The sequence below is a fragment of the Mya arenaria genome, chromosome 3 (assembly GCF_026914265.1).
Source record: "Mya arenaria isolate MELC-2E11 chromosome 3, ASM2691426v1".
NCBI classification, from domain to species: Eukaryota; Metazoa; Mollusca; class Bivalvia; order Myida; family Myidae; genus Mya; species Mya arenaria.
In genome coordinates, this window is record NC_069124.1 from 90,702,314 (window position 1) to 90,713,476 (window position 11,163).

Here is an 11,163-nt window from a genome sequence, read left to right on the forward strand (position 1 = left end):
GTATGAAGGATAATATGGAGTTATGCAAACTTATCGTGTGATATTCCTGAACAATTGTGTGCAGTATGAAGTGAATTGAATGTGAGTATTGGAGTTGTAAGTGAAAATGACAACCTGCCCTAAAACTTTAACTGGAGGCCGATGCCGACAATTGGGCGAGTAGTAAAGCCTCCTTATAATTCTAATAGTCTAGCTAAAAACAATTCAGAGCAAGGTATTTTGTTTAAAAACACACCGCCACAAATTTTCTTTGCATTTATTAAGCATTCAGGAATCTCATATCAAAACACAAAATATATATCATCTCACTCGGAATAGGTTTCTTATTTCAAAATTGATCTAACATAGATTTTTGGCAACATTTCATACCAGATGTTAGACAAAGTACCTAAGCTACAAAATATCAATTTATCATATCTCTTGGAATAATTTTCAACTAACTTCCAACACACTGACCTAATAACATATCAACATTAAAGATCAGAGACAGGATTCTTATCGATAAAATAGATCAGCTATACTTTCATAAATATTTTTGAGAAATAACCTTCAGTACATATATGTTATAAAATCAATGAAATATCTACTTTTCTTTATATAAGAGAATTCAAGATTAGTTTTGCTGTTGCAAGTTCAAGGATGTTGTCACGATGTACATTCCAAACCTCAGCCATGGAATCATATTGTTTTGCCAACAAGCTGTCATCATGAACCGTTTTGCGCAGCAGATTCTCCCATGTGAAGTGCATGCTTGCTAACATTACTCACACTGGGATTTCCTCATAGTATACACTTAATATTTTAAACAGGTTTGCACAAATGAAGTATGTGTAATAGCAATGAAAGAAAGTAACAAGGAAGCTAGGCAGCGATCCCTAATAAAAATCACAGCTATTATATGCTGGAGGTCATGAATATGGCTAGAGTGAAGTAAATATTATATGTATGGTAAATTTAACTCATGAGAATATCTTAAAATCTATTTGTTTTTGTTTTTACTAATAATAGCTGACCTTAAAATGTTTGTTTAAGGTATTTTCTTATACTATTACTAAGGAAAGCATACTCGTCAATCACCTAATAAACGCATGATTATATGAAGAGACTATCAATTTGTAACCCAACTATGATAAAAGTGATTTCAACAGTAAGGTTCCGGCAATTAAAGGAGTGACATTTAAGGCTTTGAAATAACTGACCTGTTGGCGAGAAACTACTTCAAAATATACATGTATGGATCCTTTAAGGGTCAGTCTGCTTTCTTTGATGAGAAAAGTCGATTGACAGGCTATATATGTTGAATTCAATTCATTTTTTCTCACTTTTTTGTGATTGTATATGAGAGAAGCATAAGCCATGATAATTCAATGCTCCAAACCCTTGAAATGCTCAGCTCATGCAAACAGTAGTAACTACAATTTCCTGAATTGAATATGTCATCTGCTTGGAGCACTCCAAGGTTTTTGAATGGAAAATGATTAAGCAATTATTAATGTGAGTAGGACTGATGTAACAGTAGATCAATATGTTTCACTAGAATAAGTGTTATCTGGCTGTTGATCAAACTTGTTCGATATATTATGCCCTTAAACGTTTAAATGCTCTTGAAGATTAAAACGAAGTACAGAACGGATTTGATAAGATAATTATACTTGATAGAAAGTGGACAAGGTTCGAAATTGGTCAATTCAAGGACCATAACTTCCGATATAGCTGTTGATCAAATTCAGTCAGGCTAAAAAAAAAAATACCTGTGTTTCCGGTAACATGGTGAAAAAAAATAGGGTCGGTAGGTCTAGATTCTTTTTTTTTTTTTTTACACTTTCCATATCATGCAATTTTCTGTTGCATCAGATCAACTGCATCAGATTGATTATGTTATATCTACGCGTTTCCTAATTTACAAAAGTCAGAAAAGAACAGCATTGTTTAATGTCTGAAATCATTTCCTTACCTTCTACTACCGTATTTTCACGCCAATTTTGCCCATGAAATCTGGTGTTTTTTTGTATACAATACTCGTTTATAAGTTGTGATCGGTTTTTAGGAAAAAATCCAGCACTTCAATTTCAACAAATCTGTGATAATGTTCTAGCCAAACAGTCAATTATCAACTAAAAGGTAGGTTAATAAAAGAACAAGTAAACACGGATATGGGTTTATTTTACGTATCTTATTTTCGTATATTACTAAAATAAAAAATTCATTCATATTTATAGTGAATTCAAACATTTCGGTCTTAAGATTGTTTTAAGATTCCCAGACGACGATTATTGATTATCATTTTTTCGATCGTATGGTATTTTCGTACCAGCCTAGGCGAAATCCTGGCAATCAAATAGGATCATACGGTGTCCGACTGACCGAATTAGATACCGTATTTTCTCGACTATAAGACGGGGAAATTGGGTCCCGATTTTTACCCCCAAAGTAGGGGACCCGTCTTATAAGCGAGTCGATAAAATATTAAAAAAAGATTCAAGTCAAAATCAGTTAAATTTTACATAGGGTCTAGTCTATCGTCTGCTGATATAAGTATGGGGCAATTAAGTAAACCACAACACGAAATCTCTTCACCGCGCGTGCTCTGACGTCACACAGTGTACCGTTATATCTGCATTTATTCTCATGGCGCGTGTCAGTATAATTAGTTTGACAGATATATCAAATCAATAAATTGGAATCTTAATATGATGTAGGTACCTAACTGTCAATTTGATTAAGCAAACAAATGACAATGCGAATATGAATCCTTTATGTTCGTCGCCAATCAAGGGACAATATTGCCTAAAGCATTATTGCTAAACAAACACCTATTCATGCCTCGGCTTTTCGCAGTTATGTTATTGAAGCCATTTATTTTGCCGAAGAACTTCATTGGTGTCTTCAATAAAAAAATAAACTAAAACAAACATATGTTGTTATTGATTAATTATTACAATTTCGATAAGTAACGACCTGTCCTGCAAACTTATGTACTCATTTTTAACCTACCTCCAAATAGAGAGCTCACAGTTGACCGCCATTTTCTTTGAGTAAAACAAAAACAGTTACCGCGAAAGTCGATAATTGTCCGTTGAGCTTGAACATTTTTACACATTAGGAAGAATTTTAGCATTTTAGATTTGCTTAAAAATTGACCCCGTCTTATAAGCGAGTCGAAACAAAAAGCACCAGATTTCATGGGCAAAGTTAGGGGGCCGTCTTATAAGCGAATCGCCTTATAGTCGAGAAAATACGGTACAAACCATAGCCACGCTCTTTGATATTATCAACGCTCGTGCTTTGACGTCACAAATTGTACTGTTTGATCTGCAGCCGGCACATTCCAGTAAATGTGTTGTTTACTTTCGCAGGTTTTTGTTTGGATTTCAGTTGATGGAACCTGGCAGTTAGCCTGCATGAATTCGCAAAGCCTAATCGACAGAAGCCTGCATGAATACGCAAAGCTTAATCGTAAAAAAAGCATAAATTTTATTTTGGACATGGATATGGATAAATATCACCGCGAACTATAATTCAAAATATTTTCATTAAAAAGACAGCAAATATGTCTCCGGTGATCAACCACGTGTTTGGACCATAAACATGCGTTTGCCAATTTTAAGATATCGGACAGGGTTCGCCGCCCTCCGCCATTTTGTTTTCCCGTCTCGGTAATACATAACTAGGAATGAAACTGTATTCTCAAGGGACATTAAAAGAAAAATGTGAAAATAATAACGATATATTTAAAGAAATATATATTTTTTACGATAGAATTTAATTTTTTTTTTTTTTTTTTTTTTTGTCTAAAAAAACATTAGGGTCGGCGAGGAAAAAACAGGGTCGGTCGGGTTCCCGGAAACACAGGTATTATTTTTTTTGGCCTCATGGTAATATGCCTAAAAACATTGAAACCAAGTTTGGAAAAGATTTAAAAAAAAAATCCCCAAGTTATATATGACTGGATTCAAGAGAGCAATCTGTTATTTGAAAGGTCTGAGCCAAGATAATTATACCATAAATACTGTGATTAAGAGTGGAAAACAAAACTTTACACTCAAGTTGGAAAGCATTTCACTCTATTTACCAAGGGGCATAACTCTTATTATATTTGAATAATAGTGATATACTTGCTGTACAAGTGTGTATTGTACATCGAAACATGAGTGTCTAGTTTCATGAAAATACCCCTGGTTGACATTTATTTGTTTGCAAGGCTATGACAGTAACCCCTTGACATCTCTCAAGCTTACTTACAGTACACATTAACTCATAGGCATGCTCAGAAAACTACAAATGATATACATGTATGATGATAATGGTTGAGTATCACATTTCGCATGTAAGAATAACAACAGTTGGTATACCAGATACAAGACTGAAGGTGTTTTATGAGAGCTATTGCTTTGTGCTATCACTACTATCTGTAACAATACATCCCGTTAATGTTCCAGACTGACATATTAACAGGGTGCCGGCAGATAACACGCATAACCTTCCCCACCAGAGGTCCCCTCCTCAGAGTTCAAACACTGCCTCTATCTCTCTCCCTAAAAGGAACTTAATACAAACTATTGCTTTGTAAAAAGAACTACTGTGTATGCTCCAAACAAGTGGCATGGCAGGGAAAAATACATTATGATGTAAAGTTAATAATTGCCGCCTTGACAGGTTTAGTTAGACTTGTAGCCGATCATGTATTCTGAGCAGCATGTGTTTTAAAGGGCAAATAAAGCTTTTTGGAAGGATTATTAACAAGAGTGCCACAGAGTGAAGCTATCGTTTGTCTGTTTGTCAAACATAGGGCATAACTCCATTATTATTACAGCAGTAGTTGTAGGCCTTGCTTTACATACATGTGTGTCTAGTCTCTATCAACATATACATATATATACAATGTTAACTTTGAATATCAAACTATTTTTACACGATGAATCGGATGATGAGGCTGACAACCACACTATCCCAACTTTATTTAGAAAACAGATCAACTAAAGTCCAAAAATATGCTTCCACCAATCGGAAATCATGTACCATATTGCTTGCGTCTCGCATGCATGGTCACCAATTCCCACCAAAATGCTTGAACTAGAATTCCGCAAACCAGATACATTGTCTGTTGCAGGAAGTGTGCATCAATGTCAAACCAAATTAAGAAGTTATACTTAACGTGCCATTATAAGGGGACCTTTTTATAACATAGAGTAAAAATAGTAGAATATTGCTTGAAAACAATGATTGATTCTATTTCTTGCATATTTCAAGGAAAGCCTGGAAAGTGGAAAGGTAAAACATTTGAAATATAGATATTATGCATTTGCTTGGTCAAGGTGCTTGGTCAAGGTGCTTGGTCAAGGGATATAATCAAATCATGGTCCTGATTGTGTGGCGTTGTCAAATAACATTGTGAGTCAAGTTTTGACAATTTCATGTACAACTTATAATACATTGTAACCATGTTTGGGAAAGATAACAAAAGCTTAAGACAACCGGCATGAATGCGTGATGCAGTGGAGGCCATCACATAACATGATCCCTATAATATGTCCCCATACTATGTACGCTAGCGATATGAAAGAAACTTTTAAGGAGAAACAAGATGGGGCTTGGAAAACACCAAATGCTTATCACTGTAAAAATTGCCGAACATTAAATACATGAGTGAAGTACCCTGACAAGCATGAGAACAAGTGCCAACTGTAAGGCTCTGGTGCTGAACAGTTCACCTCTCAACTTAAACCACTTCAATATGTTGCCAAACAATGGATATAAAATGTCAAGTGCACTTTCTTACTTATGTATACCAAGTCTTGTATGATGTAGCCCAGTAAAGCTTACAATTACATACTTTATCCAACATAAATCCAGAAGAAATTGAAGTCAGTCCTGAATTACAGATAATTACATCCAACATTCATTCATAACATTCTTCACATACTTGGACATGGCTAAATCAGCCTATTACACACTGTGAGCAAAGTTTAGAACAACATAGACTCGGGCAATATCTGAATGTTTATTCTACTAATCACACCAAAAGAGCACATGCATGTCTTTTTTCACATATTCCATAGGAGATTTCCTTGAAACATGTTTTTTGAAGCTGTAATGAAGGAACTAGCAATATCTGAATTACTCTTTGATAAAAATAAAGCCAATCAGAGTGGTCACTTGAAGTAGAATACACCCCTAAAGTTAAATTTAAATCCACAAAGAAACTAACCTAAAGCATCAAGTTTAACATGACTTGAACATTTTGGCCCATAACCCCATACAACACCGAGAATGCATCTTGTTTGTAGTGCTAACAATGTGCTTAATGTTTAAAGGTTTATTTGTTGTTACATTGGCAGACAGGCATATATATATAATCACTTAATTCTGTATGAATGCCTGGTGTAATTATTATAAACCTTCCTTTAGTGCAAACATTATAATCATACACTTAACTCTTTAAGTACAACAGATCATAAACAATATAAGAAGTAAACTGTCAGAGAAACAATGAAGCCACACAAATAACAACCTGTGTTACAAAGTCATAAAACCCCCAAGCTTACAACAGTTCCTGGAAACATTCTTAGCCTGTATCAATTGACAGAGGAACTTGACCTTTAAATGACTAATTTCCCCTATAACTCTGGAGAGATCATACTTGGGCATAAATAAGGTCTGAAACATAAGAAAACTGATGAACAAAAATCAGCTGTTAAGAAAGCTTGTCATAAATATAAACAAGCACACCATTTGTTTCAACTGAGTCAAGATAATCATTTTTCTTTTCAAAACTGTTGTTTTTATTCAACATTTGTTATATAATGTACTTAGCGCAGTAGCAGCATCTCTTCACATTAGTTGCTTGTTTAAATGCACTGTAAAATAAGGTACATTGTATGAACAGGGTTGTCTTCTATAAACAAAAATAGAAAATCTTGGGACACTTCTCCTGACATGTAGAGAGCAGGAAGCAGGAGATAGAAGCTAGAGGCAAACTACATCAATCCCCAAGGAATGGCCATGCCAGGAGACCTCAAACAACACAGCTGCAAGTCATACTGAAATTAATCATTAACTCAAAATCTTAAGCAACACAAACCACATCATTCTGTTGAGCATACTGGCAGGGTTATAATCTTGTAAGTGACCTGTAAACTCTCAGATAGATGGTTAGGTTTTAGCTCAAGAGTTATGGAAGGGTTTTGAACACACTCCTTTTTATGGTAGCACCCAACCATGGGCACCCTTTTCTGCCTTCATAGAATTAAATGCTTAAGACTGTCAAATATTCTTTTATATTTATTCAAACTTATGATTATAAATACATACATTCTCAACACAACTGGCATTTAAATCTAATATTACTTCAATTAAACTCAATTTATACCATTTTTTGTCTAATTCATAAAGTTTAAGTTCTTCACAGCCCAATACAATGTGCCTTTTTCTCCCTTATCACTCTGTCCATTTTCTGTAGCACCCTGTCCTTTTTAAAACCTGGTTAAAATGCTAATGTCCTCTTTAACTGTTGAAGATTGATCTATGTGAAAATCAAGTTTATCACTTAAAAGCTGGCACGGTAATCGAGTCAAATATGGTAATTATGCTCTTCATCTAAGTGCATACTTAAGTATAAAAATTGTATTGTGTACCACAAGATCATACCAGATTCCCGTTGATTGTTGTGAGCAACATAATAAGGAAATATTTATGTACAACACCATCATTATCAACCACATAAACAATTGTTGCTTCTTACCAGCAACCTTTATTTTCTTATTCATAAGGAAATTACACCCAAAATAGAAAATAAAATGTGATTGATTTGTTTCTCCTAGCAACAGAGCTGAGCACAAAGATTGTGAATATTTGGACCCATAATTATCATATCCCCAGCATTGTCTGGCCAGCATTGATCCAAGCTACAGAAACTGACTTCCAGACAAGTGACTTAATACTCTAAAATTCCTAGCATTTCAGAGTTCATCGATGAAAACTATTTATGGAATTAATCAAGCTGTAATGTAATATCTGTAAGCTGGTGTCGAGCAAGCACACAGTCATGTGGTCACATCATACATTGTCACATTTGTGCAGCACTGTGAACTAGGCATTTGGTATCAGAGACCTGAGGAAAATGATAAAATATTATAAGCGGTATTGTATCTCCACATGTGTACTACTTAATATGCATTATAAGGACACACCACAAAATAGTAAAGTCAGCTTCTTACAGTTCTTCCTTAAATAACATTCATTCTAAGCAATTGGAGAAATCAATTCAGTGCACATTATTTCTTAGAAATGCCCGATTTTTGCAAAAAAAAATACTATTTCCATTTCCTTTCAGTTAGGCTTTTGAAACTGTACGCCAAACAAAAACACTTGTAATCTAAGATACTTGTCTTTCCACTTCCTTGTGTATATCACAACCAAGAAACAAGTCTTGAGTGTCACAACCACGGCCACAATTTCAAAAGTGTACCTTTACCATGTTATGTACAATTGTTACACAAAAAAAGACAACATGTTCATTGATAGTACTATACCAAAAATCTGCAAACTTAAAATATGTTCTAAAACACCATGTTTCTGTATGAAATACTCAATAAACAAGGCAATTATTTAACTTAAAGGGTGCTGGCTTTCTTCATACAGATGAATGAAAAATTATTAGAGAACAACTTACAACCTCGAAATAAATCATTTCTGTTTGCTAAAAACTGGGTTAATACACACCAAATAAACATTACCTATGCTTGAGGGGGATAGGCTGCACATGTTTCAGCAGGGGAATATGTTACAAGTTACAAGTCAATCATTGCCAAACCTCCTGACTCATAAACTCCTATAACAATCACCAACATGTGTGCAAATCATAATTTCTTTAACTCATTTGTAATCGTTTTCAGTAGCTCTTAATGTAAAATCAACATTAACAATGTTATTGGGAATGAACTGCTGCAGGGAAACAGTCACCAGGTCATTCCAACATGTACCTGCCATAAATTAATATCAACATGGAATAATACAACAAACATAAACAAAACATCATACATAATATTTGCATCATAATAAAGATAAGTTGATAACAAGCCTCCCATAATTTTACAGTTAAATTTAAATCTCCACTTAACACTACTTACATGTATATTAATATGTATTTACCAACTTTAATACCTTAAGATCTAAAAAAAAAAAGGTTGTTTCAGGTTACGTGCTGGTTGTGAGTTGGTTGGACACTTCCTTCTATCTTTTATCAAAACAGATATTTTAAAGCATCAAGCTATTTCATACAGGGCCCTTCAATCTTTTCTCTTTGTGCTGACTAGATTCATATAATAATGCTTTTCATATGTTTCTATGCCGTTGTACTTCATATTTGGAGTGGGCTTAAAGTATTATTCAATAAAAAAAATATAATAATGAACATATATGAGATATTTTTCTTCTCCCAAGTATTTGTTAGATAAGATACACTGATTATCCAAACAACAATCATCATAGACAGATGAACAATTAAAGACTAAATAAGACTGCCATGGAGAAATCACAGATGCTCATCTGTTCTTTTTCAAGGGGCATAACTCTGGAATTGGGGAACTTGCTATTTGTGTGTGTATAGTCTCTGACAAAATGTGTGCTCAGTTTCATTTCCATATATTGAGAAAATAATGGTTATGGCCAATGAAAACAACAATAAGACTACAACACTATCACAATACCTTAACTTTTTTCTTGCCAAAAACAGAGGAGCTAAAAATGTGTTATTCTGAAGGAAATCAGCTTTGATCCTACCAAAGCTTATATCATCTGGAGGTTTCACTCAAATGCTGTTTTGTTGTAGTGTACTGATTGCATAAATCCAATAAAAAATACATGTCTATGAAGCCATTTAACATGACAAAGCAACTGCTAGACAAGAAAATTTGTTCTTGTTGAAGCAGTATGGCCACGATTGCTCAGTGAGGCATTGGAAAAACAGATGATGTATAATGCTCATGGCACAAGCCATGACTAAACTTCCCAGCCAGACAGGAAAATCAATAGTTGAAGCATTTATCAGAGGAAACAGATAAAAGATGATAAGTTCCAATTGTATTTTCCATCCCAGGTTCTTACAAAATTTAAAGTATTCTGCTATTACAATGATATATTAACTAATCAAGCCTTTGAAGCTGATAACTAACATTCCATCCATGACATGTTGATGGTTTGAAACATAATGTTCATTTCATTTAACAACAAAATCATAAATAAATAGCACAAGTTAAATGGCTTTGACAAGCTGAAATTAATAGATGCCTTTCATCAAATTCAGAAGAACTTCCTATACCAAGAAAATCAAAAACGTGAACATACGTTTATTTTTTTGTACATATAAGAAATAATGCACTAACTTTGCCTTTTTAATTTGCTAGTAAAGCCACAAGTATTTTATCAAACTAAACCTAGTTAAAAATCAAGAATGTTCTTGGCATTGATCAGGGTGAACCACACTGCATTTAAGCATATATTGAATCAAGTACTTATATCATAAATTACATATTAATATTAGTACAAATTTTATTTCATGGTGCAATTATGCACTTTAGGGACAAGCCCAGTATCTTAAACCTTAATAGAATATTGTTTAATTATAACAATTCAAAAAAATAACAACTAACCAAGATACACACAAAAATGCAGTTTAAAATAGACTAAGACTAGGTGTCCAAATACAAATTCTGGAGTCAACGAATCCCACCATTTATAAATATATGCAAAATTAAAAGCTTTGTCGCATTTAAATTATACATAACAAAAAGTGTGCTTTAACTGTCATTTCTATTGTGCATGTAGGTTTTAATATCATTAAATTAGGAATACTGAGTAATGACTCACATTTTGGTTGGGGCACATTATCATTGACAAAGCCTATGCTTGCACCGTTTCCTAATTGACAGAAAAGTGTTTACCTTTACTGAGATCCGAAAGAATAAGTGTTCTGTGTTCCTCTGAAAAAGGTTCACCGATCACGAGCAACACTGCCGCTCCTTTCATTGCAATAGTTTGGGTTTCATCCCCTCCTCCATTGCTTGCTAAATCCATCGTTATATCTGTGTAAATGAGCTGATCGTAATATTCCGGCTACGACTAGACGTCAACCGGCCGGCGTTCATATAACGAATGGTTTGATTG

At 34.1% G+C, this 11,163-nt stretch overlaps 1 protein-coding gene across 2 annotated transcripts in view; it reads right to left on the bottom strand.

Moving 5' to 3' along the window:
• Nucleotides 1-11,140, bottom strand: part of LOC128228536 (microtubule-associated protein futsch-like) — a 33,747-nt gene extending 22,607 nt beyond the window's left edge. For both annotated transcript variants that reach the window (XM_052939904.1, XM_052939902.1), the window contains exon 1: nucleotides 10,941-11,140. In XM_052939904.1, coding sequence (XP_052795864.1) covers nucleotides 10,941-11,073 — 133 coding nt within the window. In that variant the 5' untranslated portion in view covers nucleotides 11,074-11,140. The remainder of the gene's footprint in view (nucleotides 1-10,940) is intronic.
• Between the last annotated feature and the right edge of the window lie 23 nt (nucleotides 11,141-11,163).